The sequence below is a fragment of the Uncinocarpus reesii genome, genomic scaffold (assembly GCF_000003515.1).
Source record: "Uncinocarpus reesii 1704 scaffold_1 genomic scaffold, whole genome shotgun sequence".
NCBI lineage: Eukaryota > Fungi > Ascomycota > Eurotiomycetes > Onygenales > Onygenaceae > Uncinocarpus > Uncinocarpus reesii.
Genome location: NW_003052500.1, coordinates 1,209,438 through 1,225,138, shown reverse-complemented (window position 1 = coordinate 1,225,138; position 15,701 = coordinate 1,209,438). Strand labels below are relative to the sequence as shown.

The following is a 15,701-nucleotide window of genomic DNA, read 5'->3' as shown; positions in this document are numbered from 1 at the left end:
TGTGAGAGCTTAAGGGTTGAGAAGAAGACGGAGATTCAGCTTCAGGCCAATTGTGGTATTAACTTCAGGCTGAAATCACTGTTTTGCTCGCGCGCTCAAACAGCAATGGCGTTACTGTTTGACCATGAATTTACTTATATATGCTGTTAAATCTTAGAATATCCGTGAGCTCGCTTTTGCGATTCCGTTTCGTGGACCTGATGCAAGAGAAGCTAAGATACCCGCCGACTATCATACCCACGACTAGGTCAAATATTGCTAAGAGTGATTGAACGATAAAGACGCTGAACTGCCATGGCTCCCAAAGGAGGTCCCGGACCGGGTAAACGGAACCCAACAGTGCTCGTGAGTACCCATTCGATGTCCATTGCTTCTGGATATATATAGGAAGAACCCAGCCCTAAACATGCTTGAATAAATCCAGGTCACAGACTCTCGCGATCAACAATACCCCCGCCGCTCCAATATCCCCAGCAACCCTTCCTCTCGATTCATCACCGTCGACAACGTGCTACAGTATGCCTCCGATATGCCGTCGATGCAGCAACGGCTTCCTCCTGGCCGAGTCCGTCCCCGCGCTTCGAGAATGGGAGGTGCCGGTGGGGCTATGGCGAGTGCGGGTGCCAGGTTGATGAGCGGGAAAGGAAGCGATGCTCGACCTAGATCGGCGGGACGGCTGGTATCGCTACCGCATCTTCCACCCCGAACGACCAAGGTCAGCGAGAAGCTTGTGCTGTTACCGGAGACCGTGTTGGAAGAGGAAGAAGATGAAGAACTGCCGCCCGTGGTCGGTGAGGATGTAGCGGTGATTGGAGAGGGTGAGACCGCGGAACAAAGGTTGCGTCGGTTGAATGCCGAGCGGAGGTTGCGGAGTCGAGATTTTGCTGTTGATAATGAGCTTGGCCCGCTTCTGGCGGAGGAGGAGGCGCTGATGAGTCGTCGGGTGGCGCCGGAGCAGGCGAAGAGTTATGCGGAACGATTACCCAAGGCTCGTCGGGCGGAGAGACTGCCTCGTGTGACTGCGTATTGCACAGCACAGGGGTATAAGATGGCCTCCACGGCGGCCTTTGTGAAGGAATGTCACGGGGCGAGGACGAAGTTATATGACGATTGTTTGTATACGGCATATCATTTACCTCTGTTACCTGGAAGAGATGGATACCGAATCAGAAGCAGTCCGATAATCAGGAGCGCGGAGGGGAAAGTTGTCTTGGATGAGGAAATTGCGAGAAATGAACAGCGGGACTACCACGAGGAGTACTATGCGGAGCAAGACGAGCACTCTGTAAAGGACCACGGTTCTGAGGGTAATCGTCACCCGGAAGGCGATGAGCATCACCAGAAATTGGAGCACGAACATTATGGCCATTCCCCCGGTCCCGACCAATCTTACGACTACTATAAAATCGAAAACGAGCCCGCCGAACATCATTCTACTGAAGATCTGCCGGCAGCTGTCAAAACGCCAAATATCCCACCAGATGCACTCTCCTTCGCGGAGATGTTTGTATTTAGTTACGGAGTCGTCGTGTTTTGGAACTTCTCAGAGAGGCAGGAGATAGATGTCCTGGCAGATCTAGCCTTTGCATCCAGCAAAGACGGAATTCCGATTCCTTTAGCTACCAACCCGCTGCCCGAGGAGGACTTTGAAACGGAAGAGTTTCATTTTGAGTACTCGACGCAGATATCCCGTCCTCGTGTGTATAATGACATGATCACGTTGAGAAGCGGAGACCATATGATCAAGTTATCGATCAGCCATGGGATTGCGCAAAGCACGAAGCTGAGCTTCTTTGAGGAAGTGATGGCAAAGCAAATGGCCGCGGCTAAAGATGTGCCGCGACGCCTCGCTTTGACTGGACATCTGGGTATGCAGAGGGAAGAAGTCTTCCAGATTATGGGAAGATTGTTCAAGAGCCGGGTTGAAGTGAATTTATGTAAGCATTTACCCCCTGTTCTCAAGGCCGGCGCTTGCAGAGCTTCTAACCCCTGTGGTATAGCTTCAAACATGCTTGATGTTCCCAATTTCTTCTGGGACAGCGAGCCGACCCTCCATCCGCTTTACATTGCCGTCCGGGAGTATCTCGAGATAAAACCTCGCATCCAAGTTTTAAATGAGCGGTGCCGGGTGTTTCTGGATTTGATTGAGATTTTGTCGGATTCAATTGCTGACAATAAAATGTCTCGTATGTTTTTCTTGCCATTTCCTCGCTTAAAACTATGGTGATATAGCCGGCAAATCATTGTTTTAGCTGTTGAATTACCCACTTGCCTGGCCAGATGCTAACTCATTTTTGAAACTTTTTTTAAACAGGACAAACGTGGATAATCATCGTTTTGATTTTCATATCTATCATTGTCACGATATCAGAGGTTATCCTGCGTTTTGGCATCCTTTCTGCCCGTCTCCCTTCCGATGCTGCAAAGTCGGCGAAATTGGTGGCTGCATCGCACAGCAACGAGATCAAGAGCCTCCTTTGAAACCGGTGCAACTAATCTCCTTTCTTAGGCGGCCATGTTCATTCCCCACAACTGTATTGAAGTGGAACTTGTACAAAATATAGTAGTAGCATTTTGCGGTTAGGACGACGGAGTACTTGGTAGCTTGAAGCCTAGTTGGGTTGTTCGCCGACATATGTAGTAGTTACGAGAGTATGGAGTATGGGCAGTTGCAGAGTTTGCTTGAGCGTCTAGGTTTATCGAAACGGCGGTTGTTTTCTTTTCCTTCCAGGACAACCAATGTTCTCATCAGCGGGTGAAGAGTTTGAAACAGGCAAGGCTCACAGCTTTCCAACTCGAATTATTATTCTTATTCTTAATATTGCTCCCTAACCAAATCTTTTGCAGCGATTTTCACGGCTGCAGGCCTCCACTTGGAATTTGGCTCATATATGCATGGTTTCCCTTGCTAAATCACGAGAGAAGAAGAATGTTATATCTTCAGCATTATAATGTCCTTTTTTTTTCTTGAAGGGTCAAGGTTACCTATTTCTCCACCTTGCAGTGTGGAATGGCCTGCTCAGAATGTGGTTTGTCCCGTGCGCGTCGGATTGGGGCCGTGCCTAGACTCTTAAATGCTCCGAAATGGCAAGGGGAGTCGAAGAGCTTTTTTGATTAGCTTGAAGTAGAGGTCTGACCGCTGTTAGATATAACTAAGCGGTGATATCTTGTAGCTTGCTGAGAACACTGAAAGCCAAAAGCTTGTACGGAGTGAGCTCCATGGTATTCCTTTATCAAAACACGTACTAGTATGCAGACAGCTTCATCGGCCTCTCCTAAATTCACTCTTCCGCTAAAAGAGTTTCGGGGAAAGGGGATAAAACGCGCATAGATGGTTACACAAGTGTGCGCCTTCTCTTCCCCCAGCAGTCAAGTCCAAATCCAGACTTCAGAAGGCTTGATTAAAAAGGGCCACATAGCGCGATTCCGGCCCGTCTTTGTGAGAGTTTCCCAACAACGCCAAAAAAGAAGGATGACAAGTGCCACGTGTTGATGGAGCCCTTTTTTTTTTGCTTTTTCGACTTAAGTTAGCTTTGTTTGCTCAAACAAGTCGTGAAGCGCCCCGATCTCGCAAAGCCAAGCGGGGGGAATGTTCAAGCCGGTTCTTCAAAATTCATGAGAAAAATAATAACTTTTAAAATTTCCACAGAGTGGGAGTTAGTTCCGGGCTGCTCCGCACTTCGTAACCAAGTGAAATGTACGAATCTCTTCCGCGACATGGAGATACAAAATTGGTGGCAGGCGTACCATCAAAACTGAGGAGAACGAGGGCGCAAGAGAGTGAACTGCGCAGACGGGAGCCCCGTTTTATTCCTCTCAGCTCCCAGTTTTCCTTCAGACTGTTTGCTGTTAGTCAAGGATAACAGGAACATTTCTTTTTTTGCTTTTTCTCTTAAGTTCGAAAAGTGGCATTGGAGCATCTAGTCACATGGCGTACCATCTCGCGCCCCCCTTCATCGCGCGGTAAAATGGCCACCATTTGCTCAGTGCTATCGTGGATAGTCGTTCTGGGATGTGACTGGAATGCAATCCCCTAATGGCAGCTCCAGGCGAGTGGTAGATCGATTGATGCTCGTAGTTACGTATGACCATGTAGTTATCTGCGACTCTTCGGGGATGCAACGCACAGCGGAGCGGAGCAATCGAGGGGTGGGAGCGTGTGATTATGTGTTATCAGAGGGAAGCAATCGATTTCTTGTCTCGAAAGTTGGTACTCCGTATCAGGAGGTCTCGTTCGCTTAACTCACGAAATGAGCTGAATAACAAAGCTGCGGCTACGTCCGGGTAGACGCCGTTTGAGATTGGCACAGCTTGAAGCGCACCGCATAAATAAATAATAAAGATGTCTGCTGCGCGGCTGCTGCTGCTACTCTTGCCGCTGTGGGACTGGGACAGAAGACGGATCATGAAGCAGATTCCTGGCGAGGACAAAGTCGCGGGAAGAGCGACATCCCCATGCATCCGTCTCCGAGGTCACAGGTGACTGGGGCTGAGCCACGGAAGCCCCTGAATGGCTGGAGGAGGTCACCTTCTAGAAAGATTCTCGAAAACCTCTAGAATGGCCAGGGGCTGGGACAGACCCACAGGCGTGACTAGCGCCGCCCCACTGCGCTTGCCCCTTTTCGCACATTCCCAGTCCCGTTTTGACCCCTTGAATCCCATGGGGTTGTGTGTAGGAATGGTTTGCTGTTGGCTTTCCAGAAGGGCAGCGGTGCCATCTTTTCTTTTGTTGCGGAGCATCACCAGCGTGAAGCTAACAAAAGGCGTGCTTTTTCTGGGTCGTGTGACTCTTCTCTGTGGATGGAAGTGAGGTTCACCGTACCCAATAGCATCTCTTCTCTGGGAACATTGGAACCTCCATTCCAGTTTCGCTTTCTCAAGGACGAGTGGTCGTCAGCCGGTTGGTTGCTGCTTCGGCCATTAGACGGTGATTCTTCGCGCAAGTACATCGTCTCCCGCTCCTTGTAGATACGACTGATAACAGCGTTTCCCTGCTCATCTTAAGATTCTAGAAGGTCAGGGGTCCAGGAATTGGATCAGGGCCCTACGGAGGACATGTATTCTGATTTCCTTCATGCATGTGGAGGGCGAATCATGAACAGACAGCCATAATAAAAAATGCGGCAGGGGTATCCCTCTGAGCTTTGTGACGCGCCGTCAAAAGTACCGAATAATGAGCTTTGGGCACGAACTATGAAAGAGAGTTCTGGCCAGTGGGGAGTAAATAATGAGGTTGGACGAGACCGATAGCAACCAACATGGCATGTGGACGAAACTACAAAGTGCGACTATGGGAGCTTGCTTCCGTCCTCGCGAAGAGAACCTCAGCTCATAAATATAATAATCGTCCTTGGGCATTCGTAGATTCAAGCCCAGTGGGTCTCATAACTCATGTTCATACTTGCGGCACAGGTCTTGTCGTCATGATCGTCGAGTCCCAGTCTGTTTCCACGCGTGGACTTTTTTGAAGCGAGACACCAGTTCGGCAGTCTCATCTCACGATTAGCGTGCACGGCAAACCCAATAGAGCATGTGGGGCCAGAAAGCCATGCTTTCCCATCCGCTTTTCTCGAATGTTTCTTCCCCTGACGCACAATCATTCTCATAAATCGGAATTGGCAGGTCATTGTGTAGTAGACGCTTGGTACGCTATGCTACTTCCCTTAGTAATGTTATCGGGTGATTTGTAAGGAACAGGTAAAGACCGTAAGCTGAACGTCCAGCCGCTGGTCGACCGGACTTCGGAATCGTTGGATTCATGTCCAAGCACGAGGGATGATCTGTAGCACGAAGACAAACCAGAGCGAATGCCCATGCATTAGTTGATTATTACGATCCCTGAGATGCTCTTTGTTCATACTTGATCTTTCGGCCTTGTAGGTGGGGATATCGTGTGGGGTCATTGCAGTATCCATGCAACGAAAATAAAATTGCAGTGAAAGGGGTCGTAAGAAGTGGGTGCTGCCTTTTCTCCAGCTGATGCCTTTCTTCTCTGGAGAGCTTTTTGCTTGAAGGAGGACAAAACGTGCAGAGTCGGGATGGTGCCTGTGCGATCCTGAGGTCAAGATCGCCAAATTACCCTTTCGCTTCAACCGTGCAAGGATCGCTTCTGGCACCTATGACGGATCACCTGCCAAGGATGCTAACAATTCGTCGGCGAAGGCAATATTTCTCATTGGCCGCTGGTTATCACCCAAGCTCTCAAGAGCCACAAATAAGGCCAAAGATGTCATTGCGTCTTCGGACCAGGGCTATGATTGGCAAGGAATGCAGGCCGCTGGTAGGAATCTCAAACAGTCGAAACGCCGAGTCGGTTTTACTAGTCAAGGGAAAAAAAGAAAATCGCATTCCCAGAGCCTTGTCACCCTGTACTTTGCGAGGGAATTCTTGAGCTGATCCTTCGGCTGGATATCTTTGTTCTTTTCCCGCATCACAGGTCTGAATCGCATTGACAGCGATGGCTGTGGAGAGCGCCGGAGTCACGACGGGAATCAGTGCATGCGGTTGCACGGTAACCAACCAACAACAGTAACCAGTTAGGCATACTTTAGATTTCGATTGCCTTCAAAGGAGCGGCCTCGTTTCACCTTGCTGCATTGTATCATCTGTCACGGACCCTGCAGGTCACCCAAGAGAAAGGTCTTCTGGAGGAAAGGGGGTCGACCAGATAAAGTAATAATAATAATGCATCACTGTTGTCAGCTCCTTCATCGAGCAATCCCCGATGATGGAGACCTTTGTTGCCTCGGTGGAGATGGCGAAAGTGACGCGCTTTTCGACTCTCGGGGATCGTGGCGTGGCATGCGGTTAGTGATGTCTAGCAGTCGTCAGGCCATGGGCCCATAACCTTCTAAAGCTGTTCGATGAATGGCCCTAGAAACTCGATATCTGTCAAGCCCAAGACAGGCCCCGGCCCTTGTAGACCTAGCGTCCATGTTAGCTGAGTCCGAGTGATCATAGCCAGCACCACGATTGATGCCCTGTAACTTTAAAAGAGGCCAATCGATACACGCAATTTTCTTTCAAACCCAGCCCGTTTTCTCTTGCGCGATATATGAGGCGTTGACTGGGCCTTTTCTTTCCAGACGAAGCCTTGGGGGGCAGATACTTGTCCTTTTTTTCCCCTGCGCCCATTGTTCCTGGGTTTCAATCATTCTCGCCTGTTCCTCACAGTGAATTCCATACGACAAGGATCATACCTGGCAGGTAAGCCATCGATGCTGTTCATAACACGAGTTTGGGCGCTTTGAATCCCTCGTTGTTGGTTTTGCCGAATGTGGTGATCTTCTAGAATTTCTTTCTCTGCCGGTTTCATCATCGCGCTGCCTTTTTTTTTTCTCTTTCTGACAGTTCAGACTCTATTCTTATCCCTTACTCCCACTTCTACTCGGGGCTTTTTTCACTCACAACACATTCCTTCTACTGAGATTCAGAACATCCTGTGCTACTATTTTTATTCCCAAAGGTTGGTCAGCGCTCTTTTTGCACTCCTTGTTCCCTCCGGTTGTCCTGTGCTCCTGCGCCGAGCCTCATCATTTGATAACCGCATCACCACAACGATTCACCGGCCCCTCACACCACTTGCACTTCGGATGATGCTTGAGGCTGCTTTTGTCCACGTTCCCTCTTGTACACCCTGAGTGATAGGCGAGCAGCATGGAGCCTGACAACCCAACTTACGTGCACCAGTCCCCGCTCGTTGAATCACCCGCGAATCACATCGGAAATATGCTGCAATCTACTTGTCACCTGGAGAGCTTGCTAACAGTGGAGATTGTGCATCTAGAATCCTCCGCCAGCTTGAGCAGTTCCCTTAGCCCGCACTGCTCGGCTTCTCGAGATCTGTACTTCACCAGAAACGGAAGTGCTTCGCCAGACGCCGTGGCGTACGTCGAAGGAACGGGCTTCCGACAACCCTGCACCACATTGCAAAAGCGATCTGCATTGGAGATTGACGAGGGGGATTCAAGTGAAATAGCTTTGCAAGGCGTTGTGCTTGGTTGACTGGTGTAGGACGCTGTCACACCACTCCGGCAATTTCTTTCTGGTCGTCGCGCAAGCATCTCAAGGCCGTTGTGCATGAACCTGGTGGGAATCTGATCAGGGATTCTCGCGTGTTGCCCTGTTCTCTTGGACGAATCCTGTCTCTGGCATCGATTATTACGACAGCAAGACGGTCTCAAGGTGCAGCTGCAACTACCCGCTGCCGAGAATTCGATCGTCTATCGCACACCGAAGGCCGTTGCTTGGCTCAAAAGGCGACCCTGCATTGTCAAAGGTGCTTGCTTCATTTCAGCCAAGGCCCTTGCGTCGACTGTTGTGCGCAGGTCAGATCTGCCTTTTGTGGCCAGTTTGAAGGCGTCGTCTTTTCAAACGCGTTTTGCGCTCCTTGTCTTGTCAGCAGGCCACTTTTTGATGCGATACCGGCGACCTCTGTACACCATACGACGCAGAATTCCGAAACCCGTCCTCTTGTTTGACTGGATTTGAGTAGTCGGTTTTGCCCCAGATCGATCATACACCTCCACGTGAGTGACATCCCATGTTTTGACTGCTGGCTCTTTCTGCAATGCTTTGTTGGATTTGGTGTGCCCCTATGTGCCCAAATGTTCCGCTATCCTGGATCTGTTAATGCGGCCCCGTCCGGGGTCCCTATCCCACGTCCGGATTTGCGATTTCAATTCCCGCCCTGCACTAGCACCCATCAATCCGCACTGTGCGGTAAACCCGCTTGCTCCTCGGTTCTACTTGAAACGCAGTCTGCCATCGGTACTAATCCTTGCTTAGGGGCTTAGGCACTTATTAGGAGCCTAGATTTTATATGCATCTGCCTGGCTTCGTGCGGCTTTGTTCCCTGAGACTTCTTGACTTCGAAGCTATATACGAAGCCTCCTCGGATTTCCTGTGCCAACCCAGAACTTAGACCGGTGACGCTCGAAACCAACCCGTGCGGTTTAAGGGCCATGGATATCACTACCATTTTGAACAAAAATCGATCAGCCGTTGCTGCAGCCGCTGAAGCGCAACTACAACATCAACTAAGCCAAACATCGCACATGAAGTCAAGATCACCGTCAGAGATGGGCTCAGAACATGATCCGCAGCACCCTGGCCGCCATACTGAATCATATCAACAAGTTCCTCAGCCTATACAACTGCCGAATATATCCCAATACCATTCACCAATCCATGCAAACCATCACCCCTCGATCTTACGTGGTGATTATTCCCAAAACGGCCATGAAACCATGTTTCGAAACGTTCCTGGCACAAGCAGCCCAACATCAAGAACAAATGGAGAGCCTGCCCCGAAGTCGTTCCACTGCCAAACCTGTGGTAAGGGTTTCGCTCGACGTAGTGATTTGGCAAGGCATGGTAAGTACGACTTTGCAACAACTGGCTGGTTCTGGCGGCTAACTTGTGTTATCAGAACGGATTCATAGTGGCATTCGTCCCCATGTTTGTGATTGGCCAGGTTGCGGGAAGCAGTTTATTCAGCGTTCAGCTCTGACAGTTCATACTCGTGTACATACCGGCGAGAAACCGCATATGTGCGATCGATGTGGAAAAGTGAGTTTCAAGATCGGCAAGCCCGGTCGTTCGATGTGCTAACGACAAATGCAGCCCTTTAGCGATTCTAGCTCGCTAGCTAGACATCGTAGAATACATTCCGGGAAACGACCATACAAATGCCCATATGCTAATTGCCAGAAAACATTTACTCGTCGCACAACCTTGACTCGACACCAGAATCATCATACCGGTACCATAGAAGAAGCCGCTGCCGAAACAGAAGCGAATCTGCGGCAAGGCAAAGTCGTTCGCCCTGGTGATGGTGTTTACTCAGAGACGGCCTCCACTCATGGGACAGCTTCACCAGCGCAAAGAAGTTCTCCCTCTCCAAGACATGAATTGCCTCCTCTGCATGCCCATCGACAGATGGGCGATTACTTCATGGGAAATAGCTCACTGCCACCACACCTAAGGGGAGATTTTCAACAAGCAAGCCCTCGTGCATCCCCATCTGCCCCTTCGCCCACACTCTCCACCTTCTCTACCTCCCACCCCGCTCGTCCGTCCTTGACATCGCATCCTACCGGCTATGGCCCTCCACAGCCTCTAGAGCCACCGCCCAATGGCGGATCTAGGCCTGGTAGCGTGACAGGCAGTCCGCACATGACGACTGTTGGCTGGGCATCGCCCTCGTTGAACAGTATCCCGTCGCCTGGTTCGATTTCGGCACCTGAATATACGTACCCCGAGCCATCCGGGCCTCCATTTGCAGGAGGAGTGCCTGCCCATATGTATTACCCGAATTCGACGATTCGACGACCACAAAGCACAGAGCCAGAGAATTACGAACTCAAGCCGAAGATGGAGGAAAATTGGACTGCCCACTCCTGACATGGATTCTAAGCGATTTTCACTGGTCTAGACAAAGCCTATGCTTGACTGTCTTTCGAGGATACCCCTTCTCCCATTTGCCACTACTTTTTTTTTATCATTTATCGCGGATATCCATATGCAAGAGCGAGTTGAAGTTCAAATCATACTCCGGTTTGCGTTGATTACGTCTTGTCTTTTTTTCCTACTATATAGTGGCATTTTTCGGAGCATTTCTTTTTATGCTTGCGTTTGTCCCCATCTCCCGATACCACTTTTAATATTCATTTCCTCTACGTATTTTTCTTTTGGCGTTTTTCCCGGTTTTTGCGCGACCACTGCTTCGAGTTGTAAAACATAGACGGATAGGCGTCCTGGCCTGGTGGACACCGTGGGATATTTTCACATCTCATAGCTTTTTCCCTTTTCTGCTCTCTATTCAAGCGGGCGTGGTTTACAATCACGGTCGGGGTGAGGAAAATCGGCATGGCAAGGTTTGGTTGTTGGCTTGGTCCTCAAGGCGAGATGATGTATGCGAGAATTTTCCGTTTCTTTTTTTCCCGCTGCGGTTTTTCGGCTTGTCAAGACTACTTTGTATTTGGTTCCCTGCATCGTTTTATATTTAATATTAATACGGTTTTATAATGAAGCTTGATCCATATTGATTAGCCATGGCTGGCTATTATCATGTTGCTGTTCAACGGATTTGTCTATTTGTTTAGAGGACGAATCATACTACAGGCTATATACAGGTATTGATAGATTCAAAAGGACATTTTCCGCAGGAGACTACTTCAACTTTTGTATGCCCCAAAAATAGTTCCCCCATTTTTCCGATCCCGGAATCAACTTCCACCCCATACCCGGGAAGTACACTGCCCCGACACACTTCCACTTTGTATCAAGATACTTTGGCTGTGTCGCTGCCGGTGTCTGAGATCCAGACGCCTCCAACCCCGCCTCGACTGACCTCGCCCAGCCCCGCAGTTCGTCCACATTCACAAACTTGCTCCATTCATGTGTACCGCGCGGAACCACGCCGATAGGCCAGGGGGCTTCTGCGAGAACCTGATTGATGATATACGAGGGCCATGTGCGGGCAATGGTGGAGCCGATGAGCCATCCCCCGGGCCGGAGAAGGCGGAGGCAGTTTTCTATGAATTGGCGGGGGGAGGAGGTTGACGGGTCGACGTGCTCGAGAACCTCGAAGAGGGTGATTACGTCGAATTTCGGTGGATGGGGAGGTGCTGGAGTGGCTGAGGGTTCGGCTGGTGATGTGGAGCTAGACACGAGTGATTCGAGGGAGGTGTTTTCGTATTTGAATACGCCGGACTGAAGGTGTGAATGGAGGGTTGGATCTTTGCGAGCGTGGGAGAGGGCGATTTCAATCATCACTGGGGAGGGATCAATGGCGAGGAGAGAAGCGGCGTTGGTTTGGGTTGAAGAGGATGAGGGAAAACCGAGCGGGATCGTTCGTGCTAGAGATTCAGCAAATATACCGCCGCCGCAGCCAATGTCTAGATATCGAAGCCCCCTTGGATCTGCCTCTTGCGTACTGTTGCCATTGTTCTCAGGCGTATTGGCCGCCTCAGGCTTTCCCTCGGATAGACATGATTTTATAAATTCGTGCCGCAACGGATTCATCAAATGGAGAATACGTGAAGGGCCCAATGGATCCCACCAACTACTGGCGAGAGATGCAAAATGGGTCAGTTCATCTGATGACACGGATGATGAAGAGGTGGAATGCTGGCGGAGGAAGAGAGCAGCTGTGCGGCGAGGGGCGTGCGAAAGCAGTAAAGAAAGGTTACGTATTGCGGTGGCGCGAAGGGAGGGCCGCATTGCAAGAGACGGACAATGGATGCAGAAGATATTGTGTGATATACTTGCTAGGATAAAGTAGGGGCATCAATGCAGATTCCATTCCAGCAAGCAGAAGAATGACCCAAGCTCTTCGATTGGTGTGTTAGTTAGTTAGTTAACTAAGGCTTGGCGTTTGTTATGTTTTAGCGCGCTCGAAAGAGTAAACTCACCTCTTCCAGATAGCCTGCAGCCAATCTCTACAATGGTCAGTGTTATGGATTTTCTACCTGAATTGCACAGTGTCTATATATTTGACCTGCTCAGACTCAGTTCTGTCTCCTTAAGCAATTCTTAGCTAACTGGCGTTAGCTAGTAATATTATCTATGTGCCTGTTTACATTAGAATTGCTTCTCTCTCTTCGTATCAAGAATTGCTTCATTGAATACTTTTGGTTTGAAAACCACACAGCACCATGGATTCCCCACCAACAAAATGGAGGAGTAATGACTGTCGTCTAACTACTCCCGAATTCAGTACCTTTCATCCCAATATTATTTGACTGGACTAACAGTTCAGATATCAGACGTCAACAATTGCAAAGACCCGCAGGCAACTGTGCTCCCACAAAAATGGCCAATGAGCACACCGGCTCATTACGTGCTTTCGGGAATGACGAGGTCATTATTAGCACCGAGCCTTCTTGTCTGCCGCAAAAAGCAGCCAAGGAGCATCGTGAGAAAACGTAAAGGGCCCGGGAGAGAATGGAGATGTCTGAGGGTCGGGCAAGTCAGGATTAAAGGAAGACTAGACCCCGTCATCCAAAAGGTATCCTCATTCTACCCTGTTTCGACCCCAAACTTTTCCTTGACCCGTTGATTGTAAGCAGCTTTCTCTTCCAGTTTTGTGCTGACAAACTTGGCTGCGTCGGGTGTCCAATAGCAATTCGTGATTTCATAGAAATGTGTATTTTTGTCCTGACCCGGAGCGAACTTTGGTTGGATACGGTCATAGAAGATCGAGAATATCCCTGTTGGGCTCCGAAGGGCCAATGAAAACCAGAATGTTTCCGTCTTCCAACCATGATTTATTAAAGCAGAAAGGAGTATAGGACTGTTGATGCAATTGGATTTCTCATCCTCTTCCAAAATGGTCATGAACTCTTGACGATTGGGGTTGTAGATATCATCCAGGCCAATTTCATCCACGGCCTGACCTAATAGTCATTCTGGCGAATGTATCATCTCGATGGGCCGGGAGCAACCGAATTCTAGATCAATGAGTGAGACGATATTCCAGTCCTTATCGATTAAAATATTGCTCTGATGAAGATCTGTCAGCGTGAAAGTAAATGGCCCCCTAGGGAATTCCTACTTGAAAAAGTGAGGAAAGACGGTCTTCATCATAGCCAGTGCAGACATTTGATAGAGACAATCGGACCGATGGTTGACAGCATTGGGTTGATATCGTAGGCGATTATCATGAAGGGTTAGGGAGTCTAGGATGTATGAATCCGCCGAGGAATATGTACGATTTTGGGGAATGCATTCCCACCACTCACTGTATCTATGAAAACAATCTTATTATAATTTTTTTTTTAAAAAAAAAACCATCAACGGCGGGATCTCGGGGTATTTTTAAAGGCCTTAATCGCATCGATGTCAACGAGCTCCTCGGCAACAAAATGCAGATCGTTGTTGGTTTTGTTAATTAGCTGCTCGGAATGAGGGCTTTCCGGCTGGCGCCAGACCCTCTTAACTTGGGAGCCTGGTTGCTAGTTAGCCGTGTGAAGCTTATCTAACAACAACAAAATATCAAGGGCTTGGTAGATAAGTAGATTCAACACTCCAACAATTCAATGGCCGTTGTAAACTCCCTGTTGAAATTTGTTCTTTTCAGAGGGTGCATATTCTGGTCATGGAGTCGTTCCTTGTATTCTCTCCCACCACCCAGCTATTGCCAGCGGTGTTGATCGTTGGTGTCTTGACCGTCTTCATTGGTAACCTTTTACTCCAGTTTTCGTCCCGGGGAGGTGCCAAACCCCCTGTTGTATTCCACTGGGTACCATTTGTTGGGAGTGCAATTAGCTATGGACTCGATCCATATCGATTCTTCGCATCCTGCCGTGAGAAGGTTCGTGGGAAATCACTCCTCTGACTTGTTTCGGTTCTGATTCGCTTTTTGCGTTTTTCAGTATGGCGACATCTTCACTTTCGTCCTGCTAGGCCGTAAAATCACCGTGTATCTGGGAGTCAAAGGGAACGACTTCATCCTCAATGGAAAGCTCCAGGACGTGAATGCCGAAGAGGTATATTCGCCTCTTACTACTCCGGTTTTTGGTTCGGACGTTATCTATGACTGTCCAAATCAAAAGCTCATGGAACAGAAGAAGGTTAGCGCGCTCTCTTGCATTATTTTCGAGTTGAATAGCTGAATGCTGGGATTCCTTAGTTCATCAAATTCGGCCTCAGTAGCGAAGCTCTTGCCTCGTATGTCCCGTTAATCCAACATGAAGTGGAACAATATATCGCCACCTCTCCACACTTCAGAGGCGAGTCCGGGACGGTAAACATCGCTCAGATCATGGCCGAGATCACCATCTTGACAGCCGCTCGCACGTTACAGGGAGAAGAAGTCCGTAGCAAGCTAGATAGTTCCTTTGCCAACTATTACCATGATTTGGATGCAGGATTCACTCCAATCAACTTCTTGCTCCCATGGGCTCCGCTACCACACAACCGGAAGCGAGATGCGGCACACAAGAAGATGCGCGACGTATATATGGGTATCATCAAGCAGCGTCGTGCTAGCGGGCAGACGCGCGGACACGATATGCTCTGGAATCTCATGGATAACTGCGTGTACAAAGACGGCAGTGCCCTCCCAGACAAAGAAATCGCCCATATAATGATCACACTTCTGATGGCGGGTCAACATACGTCGTCCGCGGTGAGCTCATGGGCGATGCTTCAACTAGCTGCGCATCCGGAAATCGGAGAAGACTTGTACCAGGAGCAAATTCGAGTTCTCGAGTCCTCGCAAGCACTTACACTGCGCGATATCGACCGTTTAACCCTCAACCAAATGGTCTTGAAGGAAACGCTGCGGTTGCATTCGCCAATCCATTCCATCATGCGGAAAGCCAAAAATACAATGTCGATCCCCGGCACCGACCTCGTCGTCCCCGAATCGCATATCCTGCTTTCGGCGCCAGGATTCACTGCCCGCAGCGAGGATCACTTCAGGGACGCAGTGGAATGGAATCCGCGCCGTTGGCTGAGCGCGCCTGAACCCTCGGAAGACGACGACGAAAAGATCGATTATGGTTACGGTGTAACGATGAAGGGGACCAAGGGTCCTTATCTCTCCTTCGGAGGGGGCAGGCATCGGTGCATTGGTGAAAAGTTCGCATACCTCAATCTGGGGAGTGATCATGGGCCGTCATGGTTCGCAATTTCAGTTGGCGGAACCCAGACATCGGGACTGGTGTTCTTGGCTACGGATTATACAGTAAGTC

At 49.4% G+C, this 15,701-nt stretch overlaps 5 protein-coding genes across 5 annotated transcripts; 4 read left to right on the top strand and 1 right to left on the bottom strand.

Annotated features, from left to right (window-relative positions):
- Positions 1 to 294: 294 nt before the first annotated feature.
- On the top strand, positions 295 to 2,481 carry UREG_00597 (uncharacterized protein; the record flags this gene model as incomplete). The annotated part of the gene is made up of 4 exons (XM_002541037.1): positions 295 to 345; positions 425 to 1,937; positions 2,001 to 2,186; positions 2,315 to 2,481. The coding sequence occupies 4 exons, from the start codon at positions 295 to 297 to the stop codon at positions 2,479 to 2,481; spliced, it is 1,917 nt and encodes a 638-aa protein (XP_002541083.1).
- A 2,077-nt stretch (positions 2,482 to 4,558) lies between these two features.
- UREG_00596 (uncharacterized protein) lies at positions 4,559 to 4,968 on the top strand (the record flags this gene model as incomplete). Its single annotated transcript, XM_002541036.1, has 2 exons — positions 4,559 to 4,668; positions 4,764 to 4,968. The coding sequence occupies 2 exons, from the start codon at positions 4,559 to 4,561 to the stop codon at positions 4,966 to 4,968; spliced, it is 315 nt and encodes a 104-aa protein (XP_002541082.1).
- Positions 4,969 to 8,963: 3,995 nt separating this feature from the next.
- On the top strand, positions 8,964 to 10,404 carry UREG_00595 (gastrula zinc finger protein XLCGF7.1; the record flags this gene model as incomplete). The annotated part of the gene is made up of 3 exons (XM_002541035.1): positions 8,964 to 9,375; positions 9,431 to 9,570; positions 9,712 to 10,404. 3 exons carry the CDS (start codon positions 8,964 to 8,966, stop codon positions 10,402 to 10,404), a joined length of 1,245 nt encoding a protein of 414 aa, XP_002541081.1.
- Positions 10,405 to 11,172: 768 nt separating this feature from the next.
- UREG_00594 (3-demethylubiquinone-9 3-O-methyltransferase) lies at positions 11,173 to 12,225 on the bottom strand (the record flags this gene model as incomplete). Its single annotated transcript, XM_002541034.1, has 1 exon — positions 11,173 to 12,225. One exon carries the CDS (start codon positions 12,223 to 12,225, stop codon positions 11,173 to 11,175), a length of 1,053 nt encoding a protein of 350 aa, XP_002541080.1.
- A 1,876-nt stretch (positions 12,226 to 14,101) lies between these two features.
- UREG_00593 (cytochrome P450 51) lies at positions 14,102 to 14,618 on the top strand (the record flags this gene model as incomplete). Its single annotated transcript, XM_002541033.1, has 2 exons — positions 14,102 to 14,317; positions 14,379 to 14,618. 2 exons carry the CDS (start codon positions 14,102 to 14,104, stop codon positions 14,616 to 14,618), a joined length of 456 nt encoding a protein of 151 aa, XP_002541079.1.
- Positions 14,619 to 15,701: the final 1,083 nt, after the last annotated feature.